The sequence below is a fragment of the Microtus pennsylvanicus genome, chromosome 4, assembly GCF_037038515.1.
Source record: "Microtus pennsylvanicus isolate mMicPen1 chromosome 4, mMicPen1.hap1, whole genome shotgun sequence".
Taxonomy (NCBI): domain Eukaryota; kingdom Metazoa; phylum Chordata; class Mammalia; order Rodentia; family Cricetidae; genus Microtus; species Microtus pennsylvanicus.
The window spans coordinates 34,230,793-34,254,741 of NC_134582.1; the positions used below are offsets into that span (position 1 = coordinate 34,230,793).

The following is a 23,949-nucleotide window of genomic DNA, read 5'->3' on the forward strand; positions in this document are numbered from 1 at the left end:
GCAAATCTTTACCATGGTTGGGCCTTGTAAATCTACCTGACCCTTCCTGCCATATGCCTTCCTCAACTCTGCAGGTCTAGCCTAAGTCCCACATCTAGCACCCCAGCCTAGCTTGGTCACCCCTCTTTTTGCAGGCTCAACCTTCAGACTCTAACCAGGACATACCTTGTCTGTCTTTTGTCAAGGCCCCTCTTACACTATACTCAACTTCTCTGCCCAGCCAGGTCCTGCACAACTTGAGCCAGGGTCTAACCAGGTGAGCCTGATTGATCACCTCCTCCATTAACGCTTCCCAACCCCCAGCCCAGCCTTAGAGTGACAAAATGAACAAAAGTACTCCAATCAAACAGGATTAAGGAAGCAAGCAACTGTCATCAACCTAATATCTGTCAAAATTAAATTTTATTTATTGAAAGAGATAAAGATACTTTATTCTAATAAAGGAAATAATTAGCCAAGAACACATTCCTACCCTTCATACGTATGCAACAAACTCTGATGCACCCAATTTCATAAAATGTTTACAAGTGCTGGAATTGAAGGCACAGATTAATAACCAGTAATACTATCTTCAATCCTCTCCAATAGACAGGTCATCTGGAGAAATAATAAACAGAGAAGCATCAGAATGGAATGACATCATACACCAAAAATCAGATGGCTATAGGATGGTGGGCTTTTATCTAGACCTTTAATTTATGCCATTGTCTACTTTGTCTGCTTTTATGACAGTACCATGCTGTTTTCATTAGCTCTGTACTATTACTTGAAATCTGGGGTGGGGATAACCTCCAGCAGTGTTTAGTTTTCAGGATTTCTTTGCCTTTCCTGGGTCTTTTGTGTCTCCATATGTGTTTTAAGATTTGTTTTTCGATTTCCTTGAAGAAGTGCACTGGAGTCTTAATGAGGATTGCACTGAATTTGTAGAATATTTTTGGTAATATGGCCAGTTTCACCTTAGTTTTCTGAACCTATCAGCTTGGGATTTCTTTCTATCCTCTGGTATTTTCTCAGTGTCTTCTGTGTCCAGAAGTTTGCACCATATACATTTTCCTTTCCTTGGTAGACTCAGTATGATTTTTGAGGCTCTTGAGAATGGAATTGTTTCTGTTTTTACCTCCCTTCAGTGTGTTTACCATTGGTATACAGGAAGGTTGTTGGCTTTTATGGATTAACTTTTTATCCCGTTACTTTGCTGAACGAGTTCATCAAATGTAGGAGTTTTCTGGTGGACTATTCTATGTAGAGAATCACATCATCTGAAAATCAAACAGGGATATTCCCCCCATTTTTTTCTTCAGACAGCATCTCACTATGGAACCCTGGATGATCTAGAACTCACTATGGAGTTGAGGATGGCACTGTGGATCTCTCTTTTCCAGAGATCCACAGAGACTTCCCAAATGTTCTGTTTGATGATTTCAGCCACTTTGTCCAGGTCCTTTCTTTTTGCATCCTCTCTATCTCTTTCTCTTGTCTTGTTGTTTAAGGTGAGACTTTAAAGACTGTACTGAACAGGAGTGGAAAGAATGGGCATCTTTTTCTCAACTCGAAGTTTAGTGTAAATGCTTTGTGCTTTTCTCTATTTAGCAAGATACTGGCTGTGGGCTTGTTGTATATTGTCTTTATTATGTTGCGATAACTCCCACATATCCCTTGATTCTTTGGGGCTTTTAACATGAAAGGACAATTGACTTTGTCAAGAAACCTTTTCTGCATCTAATGAAATATTCATGCAATTTCCATTTTAAAATAGCTGTAAGATACTAAAGTTCTCCTGTGCTCAGGGGCCTAAACCAGAGCCAAATCTGGCCCTACCTGGAGTCTGGGGTTGTTCTGAAGCTGCTGGAGGGTGGAGAACTTTCCAAGCACCAGTAATTCTTTCCCTGCTTCAGGACTGTCCGTATCTTCAGTTTCAGCCCAAACCACTGGGCTGAGAGTAGGTACTCCCACGAGTTAGAGAAACTAACCTGGAGAAAATCTTGTCTCCATGCCGGGTCTGCAGCTTTTCTGAAGTTGCGGCCAGATTCACTTATGGGTTTTACATTCTTTATCATTTATTTGTTTTGTGTGCTGCAATAAGTCTTCTGCAAAAGTCATCTATTTTGTTTCATTGATTGATTTTAATTTTTTTAATAGCACCATATGCACCCTTATCTGGGAAGAGAATAAAATGTTCCCTGGAATTGTTCAACAGGCAGTGTTATCTAGAAGGGATCCATGGTATTGAAATTTACCCAAGCCCTGAATTTCTGGAAAAGAGACAAAATTAAATCCTACAAGATTTTATGTTTAACAAAAGAAGCCTTCTTTCCCACATAATGTAGATAAGCTAATACTTCTCTTGTTTCCTTAAAAGGCTAGACACCACACCCCCAACCAGAGACTCCCTGATCTTCTCTTTCCCTCCACTTGATCAACACTATTGGTAAGGCTCTTGACTAAATTTTAAAAAGATTTACATGCTTTATCTTTTATGTTTGTGTGTGTGCACTGAGTCTAAGCCTGTGCGTCACGGTATACAGGTTCCCATAGAAGCCAGAGGAGAGCATTAGATCTCCTGGACCTGGAGTCAGGGCAGAACCTGGCTCCTCAGCAGGAGGAGCAGGTGTGCCACCAATGCCAGGCTTTTTTTTGTTTTCCTTTTAATTGAAAATTCATACAGCATATTTTGGTCTTGGTTTCGCTTCCTCTGTTTCCTCCCAGGTCTACCACACCTCATTCAACTCCACATCTTCTTTCTCTCTCTTTTAGAAAGCAAAGGCAAATAAAAAAAATGAACCCAAATAAAGCAGGATAATAAATAAAACAGCAGAAAAAGCACAAAACACCTGAAAACACAAAATCAGGAACAATAGCACACAAGCAAAAGGCCAAAACAAAACAACAAACAAGCAAAAACAGTAAGTTTGCTTTGTTGGCCATCCACTGCCGGGCGTGAGACCTGCTCTTAAGCGTGGTTATATACCCAAAGAGAATTTCAGTGAGGTTATTTCAGAGAAATAAGGCTGTCTATTGGAAAAGAACTTATTTTTCCTTTGCAATTCATTGCCAGTGGGAGAAAGCTTCTTAGATGGATCATACCCACTTCCCCCTTGGCACTAGGACCCAACCTGGCTTGAACTTGTGCGGGTCTTACGCATGCTGCCATGGTCTCTGTGGGTTCAGATGTGCATTAGTCCTGCTGTGTCCGGAAGAAACTGTTTCCTTGGAGTCATCCATCCTCTCTGGCTCTTAACATCTTTCCGCTTTCTTCTTTGCATAGCTCCCTGAGACCGGAGGGGTGGGGTTTGATGGAGACATCCAATTTAGGACTGCATGTTCCACAGTCTCCCACTCTCTGCACAGTGTCCTGGTGTGGGCTTCTGTTTTAGTTCCCATGGACTGCAGGAGGAAGCTTCTCTGATGGTGAGACCCACCTGAGTCCAGGTTCAGTGTGGCCCATGTTCTTTGCTACCAAGCCACTCTCTAATCCCTCAACTAAGGTTTTCTCTTTTCATATTGAAATTTCATTTCCAGCATTTGTTTGTTCCTTTGCACAGATCTCTGTCTTGCTTGAATTAGTGTTTCATAGTAATTCACCTAGCTATTTGTATTCTCTTTGAAGTTGCTGACCATGAAAATAATTAATTCCTCAATTCTTGATCTGGCCTTTCATCTACTTTGATAGTTTTTGATCAGTTACAGGAAAGTTAAGAGCTTTTGGAGGGGTCATGTAACTTTTTTTTCATATTTCTTGTGTTTCTATCGTGATATTTAAGGATTTATTGTATTTGATGAATCTCTTCCACTTGCAGGTTTATATAATGTTTTGCAGTTTAGGAAATGTCTTACTTAGGGCTCTATTACTGTGATAAAACATGTTGACCAAAAGCAGCTTGGGGAGGAGAGGGTTTATTTCATTGTACACTTCATTGAAAGAAATCAGGGCAGGAACTAAAGTCGAGATCATGGGCTAACATTGCTTATCTGGTTCTTACCGCTGGCTTGCTCAGCTTGATTTCTGATATATCCAAGGCCCAACTCCCCAGGGATGGCACCACCCACAATGGGCCGGGTAGGCCCTCCCACATCACTCAACAATCAAGAAAATGCTCTACAGACTTGCCTATAGGCCCATATGATGGAGGCATTTTCTCAATTGAGGTTCCTTTTTCTCAAATGACTCTAGATTGTGTCAGGTTATCATAAAAGTAGCCGACACAGTAGAGATAGACTGTAAGTGTGAAGTCTCACGGGAACTGTTGAGAAGAGCTGATCCGCTTTCTTTCTAGAGTCAAGAAGTGATAAAATACTCGGTTTGAGGAGAAGGATCTGGTCGTGGAAACTAGTGCTTTAGAAAAGAGAACCATTTTATCAGCTAGCTCCACTGAACTTGGTTACATACAGGGCTGCAGTTTTTCTTATGCTCACTCAATGGTGGCTGTTTGTCCTCCTTTTACAGTATTGGACTCTCCGAGAATGCTTCTATACCAGGAATTTTCCATGTTTTTGCTTTCAGAACTTCATAACAAATGGAATCTTTGTGTGGGTTGTTACCTACTGATATTAACAGTATCAGAAATTGAAGTGGAAATTTCTATACTCGTTAATTTTAAGATAGCAGTATGAGATCCATTATATGATAACAAAATATATTTTCAATGAGAAGTCTGCTAGAAGAGCGGTATTGGTTTGTTTTACAGATCTCTGGAATGTCTTTTTGCATTCTGCTATCTATTTCTACATCCAATCTTATGTGCTTTATTATTTCCACTCACGCATACATAAACAATTTGGCATGAAACAGATATACTATAGAAAAAGCACGTCTTTTTTTATAGTCTTTTCAGATAATTATATTATAAACCTTGTACCAAAATTTTAGCATATCGGTGAACTTGTCCTGTTCAGTTAATCCAAATGCATCGACACTTTCTGTGCTCTGAAGATGAGAGAAAGAAGAGATTCTGGTAAGTGATTTCTATGCTGGTAAAATTCCCCACGGTGGAGTTTTCAAACACAAGCAAAAACAAAACACAACATATAAGGCAGGAGTGGAGGCTAAAACTAGGAACTCAGCTCCTGGGTAGCCTCGACTACATAGGACAATTATGTCTAAGAAAATAAGCAAGCAAGCAAGCCAACAAGGCAACGGACATTCATTTACTATCCCTGAAGCAATAACTATTGCCTTCATAAGCTAGAAACCTAAGACCAGTAACCTTTTTTTCCCCTTTGGAATGAAACCTCAGTTCTTCTTTTCTGGCAGAAAAGCCTGGTTACGGTAAGTAAATTCCAATAGTTCACAGCCTTCGTGCTCACCTGGGTCACATAAGGAGTGGCAGATTCTGTTTAATCAGGTTAGCACTTAAGATATACTGAATAATCGCGAGTGCCTCGCAGAGGATTAGAATCTCCCCCAGACAGGCTGGTATGGTGAAAACCTTGCAGGTTTGAAGCTGGGCAGTGCAAACTTCCTGCGTGGTGCCGACCTTTCTGCAAAGGCAGGGTCAGCACAGAACAGTGGTTCTCACTTCGAACTGGAGGCAGAATTCTTGGGAGTGTTGATGTCTACAGGCTCTGGGGCTCTCAAGGGACCCCAAAGGAAACTAGACTGGAAACATCCTGTGTTAGACTGACTTTCATTTCCCACCGTGGTCTAAGAGAAGCTGTTTGTAATGATACAACTGATTTTTATTTCACATACTAGTTTCTTATTTAACTATTAAGTTATTCACTCAAAGATAGTTACTTCAAGATAGAAAAACATGCTTCTATTGTTATAAGACTAATTGATTAACAAACAAAACAAGAACTCTCCCCCATAAATCCAAGAATATAGGATACACGAAATCCTGTAGGCAAATGTTGAAAATTACATCTCTGAGCAAAAGGCATTAAGTTTCCAAGTGACTGTAGCATAGAATTTCAAACAAACTTTAAAGCAAAATCACACAGGCAGGAAATTGGAGCAGACCTACAAGGAAAATCAAGCAGAGAAATTGGGCCGCTCTGTGTAGAGCTTGTTTTTCTGACCTTTCTCATCGCTGTGACAAAATATCAACAAGAGCAACTTCAGGACGAGTTTACTGTGGCTCACAGCGTGAAGGTCCAGCTCATCATGGGGAAGACAGGGTGACAACTGAACACATTTCAGACACAGGACATAGAGAGATGAATGGTTGTGCTCAGCTCCCTTTCTCCTTTTCATTCAGTTCAGCATCTCAGCCCAAGACGTGGCACCATCGTGTTTCATGCAGGTCTTTCCACCTCATGTAAGCTGGTTGATAATACCAGACCCATGTGTCCACACATTTGTCTCCTAGGTGATTGTGGATCTGTTGACAATGTCTCCTGCCACAGAGGGAGTGTCAGAAACTTAGGGGAAAAGAGAATCTGATAGCAGTGGTGTAACTCAGGAGGAAACAGACTATTAGATCTTGGTGACACGTTGGGTAAAACACATGAAGCTGTGCAGGAAGGCCTTACTCTGAGAAGACAAGAGCAACTGTAGACTACAGGAAACAACGTGTCGAGGAACTTGAGATTTAAGAAAAAGAGGAGCATCTTTCTATCATTGCCTAGGTTACTTAGCACCAATTCGTTAACACAGTCATGTCAGATGGACTTAAGGAAGCTGCAGAAATGTAAGCATCACTGGACTCATTGCTAATTCACATAGAAAAAGATCAGAAATATTTCTTACGGAAAGGGCATCAGGGACCCAAGGAAAGTACAGCTAGCAGGAAAGGGCAGAATTGACAGTAACCATCTTCCACATAAGATGGAAAGGGCATCAGGGCATCAGGACGGAATCAACCGGACTTGTCCTCCTGGTATAATACTGGTACTGCTTTGAGGATTATTGATGTGGGAGTGTCATATATCAATCTGTTGATTTCATTGGTTAAGCAATAAAGAAACTGTTTGGCCCTGTGGGTGGAGTAAACAGAACAGAATGCCGGGAGGAAGAGGAAGTGAGGTCAGACTCAACAGCTCTCCTCTCCGGAGCAGACTCAAGAGAGACGCCATGCTACCTGCTCCAGGGAAGACGCACGCTATGAAGCTCCAACCCAGGATGGACTTAGGCTAGAATCTTCCCGGTAAGACCGGTGCTATACAGATGATTAGAAATGGGCTAAATTAATATGTGAGAATTAGCCTAGAAGAGGCTAGATAGGAATGGGCCAAAGCAGTGTTTAAAAGAATACAGTTTCCGTGTAATTATTTCGGGTAAAGCTAGCCGTGCGGGCAGGCGGCTGGGGGTGTTGGGGATGCAGCCCCGCCGCAGCGCCCTTATTACAACAGATTATTAGGTCTGGTGTCTTTATGCATGTTCCATGTTCTTCTCAGAATACTGTTTACATAGTTCTTGGGTACAGTGCTTGTAAGCCATGTGAAAAGCATAGTATCTTGACATTCGGTGACTGTATGTCATCTAATTTCTTAAAATAATGATTTATTTATTTACATTTTATGTGCATTGGTATTTTGCCTGCATGTATGTCCATGTGAGGGTGCTGGATTCCCTGGAACTGGAGTTACAGACATTTGTGAGCTGTTGTGTGGGTGCTGCGAATTGAACCTAGGGCTTCTAGAAGAGCAGCCAGTGCTCCTAACTACTGAGCCATCTGTCCAGCCCCTATATTTCATTTTTCACATGCAGTTTGTATGAATATGAAACTACTAAATTTGGTGAGCATATACAAGGTGAAAAGAATTTTGGCTCCCATGACATTTTCCCTCTTCCATGTTTATGCATGTAACACTACATGGTTGAATGGAATCAAAGTTGCCAATTGAACTCAATACAGCAAAATTGCCTTGGGTGATTGGAGTTGAAGAAGTGGTGAAGAAAGGCAGAGGGTTTTTCAGAGAGGGAAGTTCCAGAAGAGGCAGGGAAAGTTAGAACGATGAAAAATAATCAGCCCAGTTACTGGCTTTTAAGATGGAGGAAGCGGGGCTCTGAGCCAATCATGCGAGTAACTTTTAGAAGCTGGGCCCAGCTGATAACACTACAAGGAAATAACCACAAGGAACTGAATCCTGCCAGTGACCCATAGGAAAAAACACACCCCATCTTAGAGCCTCCACATTTGTGGCCATTTGTTGCAGTAGAAACAAAATGCCCTGCCTTTATTTTTATTTGAATCAAAGCGCATCCTCTGTTGGCCCTACTTCTGCTGGATCGGCAGGGTATGTAATATTTGGCATTACTGAGGTCCTTGCTTGACATGGTCCCCTCTTCCTCTCACTTAAACGGGCCCTATCATAGAAACTCGTGAAGGGAAGAAATATAAAACCCTGGTTATCTGCATAATGAACAGCTAACTGCATTATCTTGCCCCTAGTAAATTGTATCTCTTTAAAAGACATTTTATTTCCTGCCTTAGTTACTGCTCTATTGCTGTGAAGAGACACTATGACTCTTACAAAGGAAGGGAAGCTGTCTTACAGTTTCAAAGGTTTGGTCCATTACCAGCATGGCAGGAAGCATGGCTGCTGCATCCATGGCACTGAACAGTAGCTGAGCCTGCTAATCCTGACCCTGGCCTCAGGAAGAGAGAGGATGGAGCCTGGTGTGGACTTCTGAAACCTTAAAGCCCACCCTAGTGGGTTTTCTGCAGCAAGACCACACCTCCTCCAAGATCATACTTGCCAATCCTTCTCAAGTAGTGCCACTCCCTGACGCCTAAGCATTTAAATATATGAGCCTCTGGGGCCATTCGCATTCAAACAACCACTTCGTTCCTTAGGTCCTAGCCTTTTCCAAGCAGGTTACTGCTAGACTTGTGTTATTTTTGTATGTTCCATGGTGGTCACTACACACATGGGTTTCCTCGAGGTGCTCCAGGTCAGGGTTTGAAAAGATAGGCATAAGGGTGTATATTCCACTTCCCTGAGGGCATCGGATACCTGTTTTTGATTGCATCCCTCCTCATGGAAAAGATTTAATAATTAGCTTGTTTTGTTTCAAGGTGTTGCTGAGGAATCCCAGGTCTAGCCCATGCAAAAGACACGTGTCTGCTAACCCTATGTCAGCCCCTGAGAAGCTTATGTGCTTGTTTATTAACTATTTAATTTTTTATTCTAGTTAACTACTGGGAAATTGGACTTGTAGAGAGATTTTTCTTTCAAATATAGAGATGAAGCAGGACTCATCCGTGGCAATGGTATAAACTGAGCAAGAAACATGGAGAACTGAATGGGGCAGAGGTGGTGACACAGATGAGTGGCTGGATTCTGCATCCTTGGACGGTCAGAGCCAGGGACCAGGTGAGGGTTTCCTGAGAAAACCTCCGGCTGTTAGCACTCATCTGCTGAGAGATCAGCAAAAATACCTTGCTTTCCCTGCCCTGAAATGAGAGAGCCCGAACATCCTTTGGTTTAAACCTAGTCAGTAGAGAATTTAATTCGTTAGTTAGAAATAGCTGGTCCTTCGATCCATACCTGTAGCCAGGAATCTTTATTTTCTGATTTATCCTCCTTCCCACAGTTGCTGAGTTTCATTCATATCATAATTTTAACACAAAAGTGCCAATTTATTTTTCTACTACATCCATTCACCAGGTAGACTGTCCCCTTCTTTTCAGGATATCCCCAAATAAAAGATACTGTTTTCAGGGCGAGAACTTCGTTATAGGTAGTGCTTGTGTAGTGTTTTCTCAGCCACACAATGTGTATCGTAACCACTGTTCCACTCCAGGCGGTTTGGGTAAACACAGCACTGGGATCATACAGTGTCAAATGTGAACAAGGCACGGGACACAAGAGATCCGAGTTTATACTGGAGCAGTTCCTGGACCAGTTTTCAGCGGTTCCGACAGCTCCTTTGCAGCTTTTGGCCACTAAGGGCGCGAGTGGCCGCAGGGTTGAGCGCGCACACGTCTTAGAATCCGGCACTGCTGCCTAGAATTTCACGTTATCCTTTAAATACAGAGAATGGCGCTGAGGTTCGGGGTCTGGGTAGCTTCTGGCGATGACTCCTTTACTTGTCCCAGGAAACCTATACTTACTAGCATAGCCATATTGCCACGCCTTCCCTCCTACCTATGGGTGAGGCACACCCGCACTGACCAATGGGCTCCTTCATTTCTGCAACGGGACGGGACCTCGCGGCACCTCTGAGGCCCGCCCCTTACGTGACGTGCGTGCGTGGCGCGGATCGCTTTCTTCAGCGCGTGGCGCCCCCCGGCGGCGGCGCCCCCTCAATGCGACAGCTTGACTGCAACATCAGCCATGGAGCCGCAGGAAGAGGCGCACACGCTCGGGGCGTCCGTGCCTCGGCCTCCTGGGGCCTCGGGGTCGCCGACGCGGGACGAAGAGGAGCGGCCGGAGGGCAGCGCAGCGCCGGTGGCGGCTCCCGCGGGCGAAGAGGGCAACGGCGCGGGCGCCGACGGGCTGTGGGGACTGCCGGTGGAGCACGCCGAGCGCAGGCCCGAGTGCAGCCGCTGCAGGTGAGCGCGGGCTCGGGAGCTGCGGCGCCCTCTGCCGGCCAGGCGGACTCCGCGCGCCGGTCGCTGCAAGAAGTCTTTCACCCAGGGCCATGATGATTATTTAACCTTTCTGCAAGACTTAGTTCTTTGTTTGTTTGTTTGTTTGTGTTTTCATGGCAGGGTTTCTCTTTGTAACAGAGCCCTGGCCGTCCCGGAATTCGCTTTATTGACCAGGCTGGTCTCGAACTCACTTTAGATCTGTCTGCCTCTGCCTCCCGAGTGTATGGTTTAAAGCGTGCACCACTAAGCCCTGCAAGAGTTAGTTTTTTTTCCCCCAAGAAATTTAAGAGTCTTTGATACATGGAACTCTTGAGGCCTAATGACATTAATACTTAACGACGCCTAAGTGGGCTGGTCATCATGAAATGAATCGGAGGAGAATAATAAAGGGACTGCTTGGATTGAGAATTTTGAATTTATTTATCAGTGTTTACTGAAAACCAGGTTTGTTAGCTGAGTACTTGGGAAGTAGAGGCAGAAAGGTCAGAAATTCAAGGTCATTCTCAGCTACCTATCAAGTTGTAGGGTAGCCTGAACTATATGAGACACCTTCTGATTTTTTTTTTAAACTGAATTTCTGTGTGTCTGCTGCATGCTGGCTGTTCTGGGTACTAGAAATGCATTGAGGAAAAAAATAAATCATGGTCTGGCCCTAGCTGGGTCCTTAGAGGCTCATGCAGAGAGTTTCTTGGGTGGATGATGACAACCCCGGGCCGACTGTTCACAATATAGCTGATTATTCTTTGGGGGCCACCTCATGTGTGCTTCAGCTGTGTGATTTGTTCCTCCTGCTTATTTAATTGCAGAATTTAAGAAACAGCACTCCTTGCCATTTGGACTGATGTCCCTGGTTTTTGAAAGGTCTTCAGCTGTCACCCATCTCTGGTGTCCTTTATAATCATTACATACTGGTCACCTGTCTCTTATTTTAGTACATGAGGTCTTCAGCTTAGAAGGAGAAACTTTATGTAGGTTTAGGGTCTCAGAGTTTGCAGCCCATAGCTTGGTGGGTCGTGTTGGGCCTGCGGTCCTGTATAGGTCATTGTGCACAGAATAGAGGAGGCCTATAGAAAGGGACCAGATGCCCAATGTCCCACGCAAGGCATTTACCAGATGACCTAACTTCCTTCCAGTCATCCCCACCTCTTCAGTAATGCCGTAAGTTGACATACGGACATTTGAAAGGGGTGTGCTTGGCAACATATTTCAGATCCTAACTAAAGCTTGCCTATACTTCCCTAGCTTATAATCACTCTGCAGTTCGCTATCAGATCATATAGTTGCCCTGAAATGGCTTTGAGTATAACACCCCGTAACCTTCATGAGCTAAAACCCAGTGGATCGTTGCTGTATTACACAGTAGATGAGCTGGCAGCTTTCTGTATACACTCTTTCACACACTCTTTCTTTAGTTCCCCTTGCATTTAGATGACTTCTTTGGCCCAGTCTCCTTGGCCTATCCTTCTCAAAGTCTAAATGTTGGGCCTCTCTGCTGGGAGCATGGAGGTCCTTCAGCCCACAACCAGGAGTGTTAAGCATGCAGGATTGTCTTCTCAATGAAAAAAATGTAAAAACTATTCTTCCATCCAGAAGGCTGGGAATTGGAGGTGATTAATAGCCTGGTGATTTGTGTTATCTGTTGAGTCAGGCCAGATCAAACTCCTACAACCAGGGCCAGAGGTGGCTAGCAATCTAAATGACCCTTACAGCCAGGGGCTCCCCAAGGTCCCACAACCAGGACCGGAGATATCTAATAGTTTAAGAAACCCTTATTAGTATCTGTATAGCCAGAGGCTCCACCAAGAGCCCACAGTCAGGAACAGATGTGGTTAATATCCCAAGTGACCTCTGTGCTCTTTGAATAACCAAGACCCGGCCAGCTGCTTCCTTAGGCCCTTAAGCTAGTCTAGGTAACCTATCTCTAGAACCCATCTTCTTGGAAGAAATGACGCGGATCCTGAATCAAGTTTCGATATAATAACACTTCTTCGTACACCAGGGACTGTATTGCACCAGGAAACCTTTTCCCAAATTATACTGTGTTTAAACTTGGCACTAAACCACCTGGCATTAGACTCCCCAAAGTCTTGATCCAGGTTGCTGAAGTTGATCTACACCAAGTTTTCATTCTCGCCTCCTTGAAGTTTGCTTTCCTGCCTGCCTGATAACTGCAGAGACCCTCACTTCTCCAGAGTACTGATTCTAAGTCCTCTTCTCCTTCAAGCTCTTCCCGCTTCCCACTGGTGATTTACCCAATTTCCTGGGAGATTATCATGTTTTCTCCACCCTGGGCCTTTCTCCTGAGCTCTAGACCTACACATTTGCTTATACTTTCTGAGTGCTCTGCTAATCACTAACAATACAATGACCCAGGTTCATTTTCTTACTGGATACAGATAATAAACAGCAAGCAAGTGAGCTGCAGACTAGGGGGCAGGCAATGTTGGAAAGGAATCAAGATGATGGGAAATAGTTGAAATGGCGTTAGGAAAGCTCTGGTGGGTGAGGTGACAAAGTAGGATGCCTTTGCTACTTGAGCACTTGGGATATTTTATCTTACATATTTTGACTTTTTGCCAGAGATTGGCTAGTACAAACTCAGAATGGATCTCGATTGTAGGGTATCTTTTTTCTAGATGCACTTACCATTATGTGGCCTGCAATTTTCCAGCTTTACAGTAATAGAAAAGCAATATGCATTCAGTAGGAACTGGATTTCAGACTTCGTATTTTATCTTTTCTTGGATTAGCAGTATGGCTCAGCGCGCTCTCTAGAAGCTGGTCAGCAGCTGTGAGCCGCAGTTCTGTTAATCCCACTGTCCTCACTGGCATTCTCACTGTACTGTATGCTAAATTATTTCACCTAAGTTACGTGTATCAGATACATTTTAACTTAATAATCTTTTCACTTCTCTCCCATCCCCTCCTTTTCAGCATGGTATTATGTAGCCCAGCTCGTTTCCAACATTCTGTAGCCTAGAGTGCCCTTCCACTGATCCTTCTGTCTCCCACTCCACTTGTGGGTTGCTGGGGATTTTACCAAGGGCTTTAGGAATGCACCATCTGAGATACATCAAATGGATTCATGACAACAATGTTTAGGGTAAAAATTTAGGTATTCCAAAAATTTAAATTTTTGTACATATAGAAATCATATTTCCGCCGGGTGGTGGTGGCGCACGCCTTTAATCCCAGCACTCGGGAGGCAGAGGCAGGCGGATCTCTGTGAGTTCGAGGCCAGCCTGGTCTAGAAGAGCTAGTTCCAGGACAGGAACCAAAAAGCTACGGAGAAACCCTGTCTCGAAAATAAAAAAAAAATCATATTTCCAAGGAAATTCATTAATTTGCTTTTTCCTGTTTGCATAGAAAATATGTTTACTCTAGAAAGTGGTTTGTTCATAATACATGAGCAAAGCTGATTTGTAAATTGTTATGTAGGCTAATCATATGTTCAAAGTTGAGCAAAGATCATACATGCCAAGAGACATTTTCCCTCTTAATCTTAATTAAATCTTTAGAGAGTGACCAGTTAAAAATGAAGCACATTAGCGCTTACTAAATATTTGATTTACTTTCCCTTAGAAAAATAAGAATTACAGTATTATACTCAGACATTTTCTTCAAAGAACATTGAACCACATTAATCCCTATGTTAATTTGTCCCAAATTAATAATTTATAGTATTAGTAGTGCTTATGGAGTTAAGGACTATGTAATCAAGTGATATTCTAGTTTAAAATCTGGTATTATTTAAAGGAGCTCTTAAGTTACGAAGTAATTGAGGAGAAAGTGTGTATGTGTGTGTACATATGCTCACCTGTCAGGCACGAATATGGAGGAGCGAGGACAATTTTGTTCTCCATTGTTTCTCTCTTCCCATCTTTAAGTGCGTTCCTGGAATCAAACTCAGGTCTGTAGGCTTTTGCAGAAAGAGGGCTGCTGAGCCCTCAATGACTCCAAAGTTCTTTTTGTACATTTTTATCTAGTAAGATAGCTTTGTGATTTGAATAGTGTTTTCCCTCTCTTGGTTTTAAGCTTCTCCCCCCAACCTCTCTGTGTGTGTACGTGCACATCTGTGGAGAATAGTTGGTCCTCCCTGTGGTCCTATGCCAGGCTAGAGGCCTCTGAGCTGACAATATAGACTCAGCTACAGTGCCGACTTTATGTAGGCTCAGAGGATTTAAACTCAGGTCTTCCTTCTGTGTGGCAAGTGCTTTACCCATTGACCTATGTCTCCCACCTCTGTGTTTTTGTCTTTAGACGCTGTTAGTGTTAGATGCTTAGTTCTGGCTTTCCTGGTTCTGTTGCTGCTGCACTGGTTATAAAACAAGGTGTTTCTTTGCCTTTTCTAATACATTGATTGTTTTCCATGCCTTTGGTTATGGCCATTTTTAATTATTTGAGATTTTTATTTATTTATTTATTTTCAGTTCTCTTGCCAGGTGTTGGGATGACAGTTGTGTCCCACCATGCCCAGCTCATTATTGCCCATTTTAAGGGCAAGCTTATATCTTCTGAGCCTTCTTCCTGTCCATGGCCAGATTCTTATTTCTCCTGATGGCTTGTCCTTTTTATTTTAGGAATGCAGATTTAAAGGTAGTACTGGTAGGTATTTACTTTTTTCCTCTGCTAAGGTTTTTTTCTTTTTTTTTTAATTTTTTTTTTTATTTCTGTTGGAAGCCTAATGAAAAGATGGGGAAAGAGCATTGGAATAGAGAAGATTCAGGACCATTCAAGGAAAGAAATCCAGAAAAAAAGTCCATCATTACAGCACTGGAGGGTGAAAAAAGATTCTTGCTCTTGGAGTACACAAGAGTGAGTCCAAATGTGAAATCTCCACTCTCTCTCTCCTTGTGTCTTCCCTCTGCCCTGTTTCTGAGCTCTTTGCCCATCTGACTTCTGTCTGTTGTCTGTGGTTGAGTTTGGCCCTAAGAAAGGACTTTGCTCAATATTTATTGCATAGCATGGAAAACATGGAATGGGAAGGAAATGAGGAATGGTGTTTTACAGAAGATTTTAGCAGAATCTTACAAGGAAAGAAATTATTTTGCTGACCCCCAAGAGACCCAGAGTAGTACTTAAAACCACAAGGAGTTGTTATTAAACTATATCCACATGTTGCTTCCATATGGTAGATATTTGTTTTCTTTAAAATTACATTAGATCTGTTGGTTGCTTTCAGCAAATGATTGCTACCTCCTCCCCCATCTCTGTTCTTGTCTCTCTCTCTGTATCTCTCTCTCTCACACACACTAACAGCTATTCTGAGTCTGAGGCATGGAAGAATGCATAGTTTAAGATTAAATATTAGAATTTAGCTTATGTCGTAGAAGCTGATTTCATGTGAAGTCCAAGGGAGGATTAGGTTGGACTATACTGTTTTCTGAAAGGCAAGTTAAACAGAGTGAGTATATAATAGTGAAATGGATTAAGTGTATAATTTTGAATGGTCTCAGGGCGTATTATTAATTTGGTTGCAAGATCTGGTTGAGTTAGTTCTGAACGCAAGAGATATTTTCGGAAAAAGTTATTCCCACAAACAAAATAAAAAGAATAGGTATGCAATAAGTCCCCTGGCCTTGCAAAAAGGATTAGAAAAATCAGCTCAGTAGAAACAGATCTGGTTTGTTTATATGGATAAGTTTCTTGCCAGACTTATCTTTGTTTTTGAGTTGGGATAGCATGCTTAAGAATATATTCATTATTTCAACTGTGTTATAAGTTTATATTCTGTGGTGGTTTGAATGAGAATGGTCCCCATAGTCTCCTGTATATTATTGTGTGGTTCCCAGTTGGTGGACTGTTTAGGACTAGGAGGTGTGGCCTTGTTAGAGGAGGTGTTGTCACTGGGCATGGGCTTTAGGGTTTCAAAAATTCACTCCAGGCCCAGTCTTTTTTCTCTCTTCCTGCTACTTGTGGCCCTCAGTTACTGCTCTGGTGCCATGCCTGCCTGCCTACTACCTTGCTCCATACTGTGATGATCTAACCCTCAGAACAATAAGCAAGCCCCCTGTTAATTTTTTTTTTATACGCTGCCTTGGTCATGGTGTCTCTTCACAGCAATAGAACAGTAACTAAGACACATTCTATTGCATTATATTTGTAGTGTTACATAGTCATCAGCACTATGTGGACCCAAAGCCTTTCATCATCCCAATATAAATTCTGTGTCTTAGGTTTCTATTGCCGTGATAAAACACCATGACTAAAAGCAACTTGAATAGGGTGGGGTGGGTCTTATTTCAGCTTATACTTCCTGGTGATGTCCGTCACTGGTAAGTCAGGGCAGGACCCTAGCTAGAGGCAGGAGCTGATGGAGAGTCCATCGAGGAGTGATGCTTACTGGCTTGTTCCTCACAGCTTACTCTGCTTCTGCTCTCTTATACATCTCAGGGTCATCTCCCCAGCTGTAGCACCGCCTGTAGTAGGTTGGCTCCTTCCACATTAACCTTCAATCAAGAAAACGCTACAGACTTGCCTACAGGCCAGTCTAATGGAGGCATTTGTTTGTTTTGGTGTTTTTTTTGAGGGGGGGTTTCAAAATGGGGTTTCTCTGTGTAGCCCTGACTGTCCTGAAACTCGCTCTGTATACAGGACTGACCTCACACTCGCAGAGCTCCACCTGCCTCTGCCTCCTGAGTGCTGTAGGCCAACATCGCTGGCTTAAGAGACATTTTTCTAATTGAAAGTATTTTTCTCAAATGATCTTGGATGGTGTCTTTAGTTAACAAAACACTAACCACCATATTGTCTCTAGTTTTCCTTGTATCCCTTTTCAGGACTCTAGTAATTTTACTTTTTTCTTGACTCTGACAAGAAAACAAATTCAACATATATATGGGATCTTATGTTATGCTCTAATGTATGTAAGCATTCTATAATGTTTGCATCAGCATACCATATTTCCCCAATGACTGAAACCTTTAAAATCCTTTCTTCTGCACCATATGTTATCATTATCGGTCTCTAAGCTGTGAGGTTCTTCAGGCTTTTCTTGTTTTTCATGATTTTGGTGCTTTTGAAGGGCACCTACTGGTCAGTTACTCTGTGGAATGTTGTTTAATTTGGGCTTGATTTGTGCTTTTTCATGGTTAGTGCAAGGTTATACATTTTTTGAAAGGATAACAACTGCAGAGCAGTGTGTCCCTAGCATATCACATTTGAGTTTCATAATAGGATGGATGCCTATATCAAAAGAACTGTGTGTGCAGGTGCATGCCCATGCTGAATACTGGTGGGGGGCAGAGGACAAGGAGTCAGCTGTCTCCTTCTACCCAGCAGGTTCTGGGGATCAAACTCAAATGATCAGACTTGGAGGCAAGCATCTTTACCTGCTGAACCATCTCACTGGCCTAAGGGCTGCTTGAAAATTAATTAAATGCGTGTGGATGTTCTGCTTGACTGCATTCCTGTGCCCCACATGACTGTGCCTGCCGCCTGGTGCCCGAGGAGGCCAGAAGAGGGCAGCAGTTACAGCTGTTAGCTGCCATGTGAGTGCTGGGAATTGAACCCAGGTCCTCTGGAAGAGTCACAGGTTTCGTTACCTGATGAGCCATCTTTCCAGCCCCATTGTTACCTTTATTTATAAATTTTAGTTTATATTATTCATATTTAGTTTATATGTATCTGTTTTGCGATTTTTTTCTCTTGGCTTTTTGGAGTACCTACCACCCAGCTCCCAAATAAATCACACACGGAGTCCTAATTCTTTCTTACAATTGGCCGTCCTTAGCTTGGTTTGTTTCTTGCTAGCTTTTCTTAAATTATCCCAACTACCTTTTGCCTCTGGGCTTTTTCCTTTTCTTTCCTCTGTATGTCTTACTTTCACTCTTACTCCATGGCTGGCTGGGTGCCCCTGGCATTCTCCTCCCCTTGTTCTATCTTGCTCCATCCTGGTCCTTGGTTCTCCTTCTATTTATACTCTTGTCTGCCAGCCCCACCTAACCTTGCTCCTCCCTCGCTATTGGCCATTCAGCTCTTTATTAGAACCACGAGGTGTTTTAGACAGGCAAAGAATTAAAGCTTCACAGAGTTAAACAAATGCAACATAAACAAAAGTCACACACCTTAAAATAATATTCCCCAATACGTATTTATTAAAACACTATAAAGATTATTAGAATTGATAGTTTCAGATACAAACTTGAAAATTAAACTTACTCATAAAAACTTTTACTCTTTTGAAGTAGCAGCTTAAAATAATACTGTACAGTTAAAAACATTTGCTTTCTTCCTGTTCCTCTTTTAGCTATTTCTTTTCTATTTTAGTTACTCTATAAAGAAAGTCATTTAGGCCTGCCCAGGGTCAGGGTCATCACCATCCCTGCTCACCAGTCTCTGGTCTGTCCTGCTGGAAGTCTTCTGGACGGTAACACCTCAGGATTCATCTGCTGTGTGGACAGAGCCTCTGGAATCCTTCCCCAGATCAGCTGGCAACTAAACCTTTCTACATTCACCCTCAAACTGTAACAGCATTCTCCCCAGTGATCAGTGTGTGGAATATATGTGACGCTAGTTGAACATGATCATAACGGGGCCCTCTTCTTTTTCTTCTTACTTTTTTTTACTTTATTTAGTTATTATCGATCAGGCTGGCTGTGAACTCACACAGATCTGCCTGCTTCTGCCTTCCAAGTGCTGGAATTAAAGGCATGCATCACCACTGCTTCTCTGTGGGCACTTCTGTGAGATTCTCTTGGTTTCCATATTTAGTGTTTCTTAATTATGTCTCTCCCTCAATACAAAGGAGGTATATACTTAATGGAAAAGGCTCCACATTGCTGGATCTTACAATGGAACATATGGAAATACCTCGTAATGTTCCATGGCAACCATTACTTATTCATACCTGCTGAATGACTGTCCACTGACTTAAAAAGGACTTCACTATTGTATATGTATGTCTGTTTTGCCTGCATGTATGTATGTATGTACAGCATCTGTGCCTGGTGCCTGTGGAGGCCAGAAGAGTGCATCAGGTCCCTGGAACTGGAGTGACACACACTGAGCTTACTAGGTAAAATCTGGACATGGAATCTAGTCCTCTGGAAGAGCAGCCGGTGCTCTTCAGTACTGAGCCATCTGTCCAGCCCATCTTCTTGGCTTCCCTGCCAAGTAGACTTTCATTCTAAAGATTAAACTCAGGGCCTCATGCATGCTAGGCAAGTGCCCTCCACTTCCCACACCTACGTTTCCCCCCCTTAAGCTTGTAATTGCTCTTGTAAGTTTGCCAGATCCTGCTGTATGTCTGGGAATTTAGGTGGCATCATGGAATTTTGATACGGTTAAGGTAGTTTTCTTGGCAGGAATCCTAGTGACTTCTTCAGTCTGCGGTTGACGTCATTGTGAGTTTGGGCAGAGGAAATGCCGGTGTGTGTGTAAAGCTCAATACAAGTGAAGAATGAAGTCTTAGGACACACCTGTCCCAGGAATCACGGTTCCCAGGGCTACCGTTGCAAACCACAACAACTTGGAAACTGTAAACAACAGAGATTTGTTTTCATACTTTGGGGATCGAGAGTTGGAGCTTCAGTTGTCACTGGTGCTGGGTCTGTCTGGGATCTTGGGGAAACCTGTTCCTTGTTTCTGTCTTCTGGATGTTAGCGGTTCTTGATGTTGTTGTATAGTGGCCTCTCTTCTTTCACCAGTTCGGCCTTTCCTTATAGCAGCTGTTCTAGGCCATCCTAAACTGATCTCATTTTAAGATTCTTAATTAGATTTGCAAAGTTCTGATATTCAAATGCAGTCACATTCACAGGTATTAGGGGGTTAGGACTTTTCCATGTCCTTTAAAGGGACACTGTTCAACCCAGTAGTCTACTGTTTGTATCTCCCTGGGTACTCTGGTAAGATTTTAAGAACACCAACATTTTTACCTTTTTTAAGGAGTGATACTTTGTCTTAGTTTGGTTTCCTACTGCTGTGAAGAGACACCATGACCGTGACAACTCATAAAGAAAACATTGAATTGGGATGGCTTGCTTATAGTTTTAGAGGTTCAGTCCAGTGTGGTCGTGATGGGGAGCATGGTGGAATTCAGGCAGATGTGCTGGAGCTGTGTGTGTGCTACATCCTGGAGACAGCAGGAAGTCAGCTGACAGTCAACACTGAGGGAAGCTTGAGCAAAAGAGATCTCAAAATCTCTAAGCCTACCCCCAGTGATGCACTTCCTCTAACAAGGCCACACCTCCTATTAGTGCCACTCTCTTTGGGGGCCATTTTCTTTCAAACCACCAAATATTATAGTAAGCAACCATGAGAGATGAGATCTTTGTTTCAACATTCTGTATACCACTTAAAACCATTGATTCCCCAAGCTTTATGTTCCTCCTCTAACATACCTACTGATCACCCACTTTGTTCTTGTGAGTCTAGGGGAAGAGGGAGACTGCTGTGAACATTTGGGATGCTCACAGCACCACAAATAATACAGTAAGATACTTTGCCTCTAACTTAGAACCCCCACCTCTTCTGTTAGACTTACTGGCCTCCAAGGGGGTAGAATACTATCAAAGGTGGCCAGGAAGCTCCTGTGTTGTCATATTCTTGGGTGAATTCCTTGGGCAGAACATTCTTGGAATTTGGTCCAGAGCATGTGACTTACCCTAAGAAAGAACTTTACCCCATGTCTAACTCAATTGTTACCATCGGAGGATCAAAAGGATAGCACCAAGCTCGTCTCCAGGGATAGCTAACCAGCTGGAGAATAAACAGAAGGCAGAGGAGTCCTCTCTGAGTATTGGACCCAGTGCCACTTAGTGACTCAGTTTCTAAGAAATTAGTTTAGTGCACGTCTTAGAATCTAGGTAGATGTGAATCAGTGGTTTTTCTTAAGGAAGAGCATGACTGAGTTCAGTAGTACAGTTCTAAGCCCTAGCCTCCTGTGAAGTAGGGATTAGACCTCAGCTCATTCTTCCATCAAATCGCTAAGTAAACACACTCAGATGTTGTGATCTGCACGAGTGTGTGTTTGGCACCTTTCACCAAGCTGGACGCTGGCAGTGTGAAGAGAATGGAACGTGGCTGTTGTCATCAGGCGCTCTAGAGGAGAAACACGTGAGGCGGATTGTACTGTAGCATGGATGATGAGATTGAGGAGCCCAGAGCAGTGGAGGGACTCACTACTTCAAACTCCACAAGAAACGAGCGGCTTACGCTACTCTGTTACCTGTTTTTTTCTCACTGATGTACTGTCATGAATTTTTACAGTTCTGTACTCATGGTTCCCAGCTTGCATTTCATCATCAGACCAACTCAATATCTGGGCCTGCTCATTTTATTCTTTTCCTGGAGATCTATGCTTGTATTTTAGGTAAAGGCAAAGGGTTCAAACTCCTGAATTTACTGCCCAAAGGCCTGCAGCTTAATCCCCAGTCTGTTGATTTGCGTCTTTCTCTGCCACTTCGTATGTATCCATCCCCACCTTGTTATCTGTAACTGCTCCTCCTAAATAGTTATTTTTATGTTTGACTCTTTACCTTTGTTCTGCTATTTTTTTTTCCTCTTTGAGAATCTCTTGCCTTCTCCCTGCTGTATGAAATCCTCTATCTCAGGGTTGTACTTAATTGTCATGAAGGCAGTTTCTATCCTTTTTGTTTTTTCCAAATTTGAACTAACTCCCCCTTTCCTTCTCTATTCATTCTTTATTTGCATCTATGCAAATAAATGTGTGTGTGTGTGTGTGTGTGTGTGTGTGTGTGTGTGTGTGTATGTTTGAGAGTGGGTATGCATGTGCCATGGTGCATGTGTCAGAGATCAGAGGACAGCCTTGGGTCCAGGTCCTCACCTGCTGTTTTGAGACAGGCTCTCATTGTTTGCTGCGGTGTAGTCAAGGCTCCCCTGTCCTCCTCCCGTCTCCCCTTAGGAGCACTGGGATTTTATAGATGTGTGGCACTGTGCCTGGCTTTATGTGGGCTCTGAGATTCTAAGCTCAAGTCTTGGTTTTTGCACAGCAAGTGCTTTTATACACTGAGCTTTCTCCTCAGCCCTTGAACTATTTCCTTTCCTCCTGTTTGCTGTACTGTACTGTTTACTTCCTCTTACCTGTTCTGATAGTCAACCTCATATCCTCTGTTACTTTTAGCCATTTTATTTATGGATACTTGGGCAGTGACCTTTTTCTTCTAGCTCTCTTGCAATGTCTAAGGTTTTTTTTTCCAGCTGTTTTAGTGGTATCCATGTAGAGCCTAAAACAGCTTACATAAAGCTGCACGTAAAACTTCATGAGCGTCAGGCATATGGACTCAGTGCGGTGCCCTAACTAAAGGCATCTGTTTTGAAGTGAGAGCTGTTGCGGCTCCTGCAGTGTGTTCTTGAGGACACTATTAACTCATGTGAGCCTGCACTTTCCCCGTGCACTAGTGGTGCTACTGCCTTGCACAGGAGGAATGTTCTCATCGCTCCTGTAATGTCACAAGTGTGTGGCAGATGTTACCTTCTCCCTCTGCCTCCTTCCCCCGCTCTTCTTTTACTTCCTACCCTTCCTTTTTCTTTGTGAAATCTCACTCTTATTATCATCTATGAATTAGTGCTTTGCTTGTTATCCAGCCTCTTTATTGTTAGGATATCCCTCCCTCCCCAAATCCAGAGGCCTTATGAATTTGTGTTACTCTGCAGATCAATGTAACTAAATTACCCCTTCTGGAGGTGTCTCCCTGGAGCTCTCAGTCGGTCTTTGTTTAATGCGAAGGTTAAGTTGGTCAAAACTACTTAAACAAAAACACTTTTGGGTAAGATAACATCAAATCCATAGGTTATTTATAATGTTGGGTTCTCATGCAATAAACTAACAGTATACTTTTTTTTTTTACTTCCCAAAAAGTTCTCAATTCCATTTATATTTTTTGAGGAAATAGGCATATAAATAAAATTAGGAAAATAAAAAACTCACTTTAAAATATAGAGTTTTTGAAAAGAAAAGATGAAAGAATCAGCAAATGAAAGTGTTTTCTAGTAACATGATTCTCTCACTCTATATAGGTCTTGGGAAAATAGCTTTTTACTTTTAACCTTTGACTACTTGTTGGTGGGGATGGGTGTTTCTCCCTTTAATTGGCCTGAAGGAGAGAACATGGGCTTCTGCTGTATGGTCACACAGAAGCTTGCATCCTCTCATATATGGGCTGGAGGTATTACCTAGGGGCACCACTTTTAGCATGCACAGGGCCTGGGTTTGATTCTTAACACTAGAAGAAAATAAAGAACAGTCTTTTTTTGGGAATGGGGTGGGGAGGTGGAGGGAGCATGTAGTTTTAATTTTTTTTTCAGTCATTATTTATTCAGTGTCCAGTATCTGATTAATAATGAACACTTGGTGGCATATAAAGTGATTAAAATTGTGTTCTTCAGAAAATTAATATGGAGGAAAACATGTATAAGTAATATTAAAAAAATATGGAAGTATAGAAGAAGCATTTTCAGAGGAAACACTGATTAATTTACTACTAAGACAACTACTTGCCATCTTTTTTGT

At 42.6% G+C, this 23,949-nt stretch overlaps 1 protein-coding gene across 2 annotated transcripts in view; it reads left to right on the forward strand.

Annotated features, from left to right (window-relative positions):
- The first annotated feature begins 10,124 nt into the window (after positions 1-10,124).
- Dtwd2 (DTW motif tRNA-uridine aminocarboxypropyltransferase 2) overlaps positions 10,125-23,949 on the forward strand; it is a 41,730-nt gene continuing 27,905 nt past the window's right edge. For both annotated transcript variants that reach the window (XR_012910291.1, XM_075968690.1), the window contains exon 1: positions 10,125-10,439. Coding sequence is in view for 1 of the 2 variants with exons in the window: in XM_075968690.1 (XP_075824805.1) it covers positions 10,222-10,439 (218 nt within the window). In the remaining variant the exon portion in view is untranslated. The remainder of the gene's footprint in view (positions 10,440-23,949) is intronic.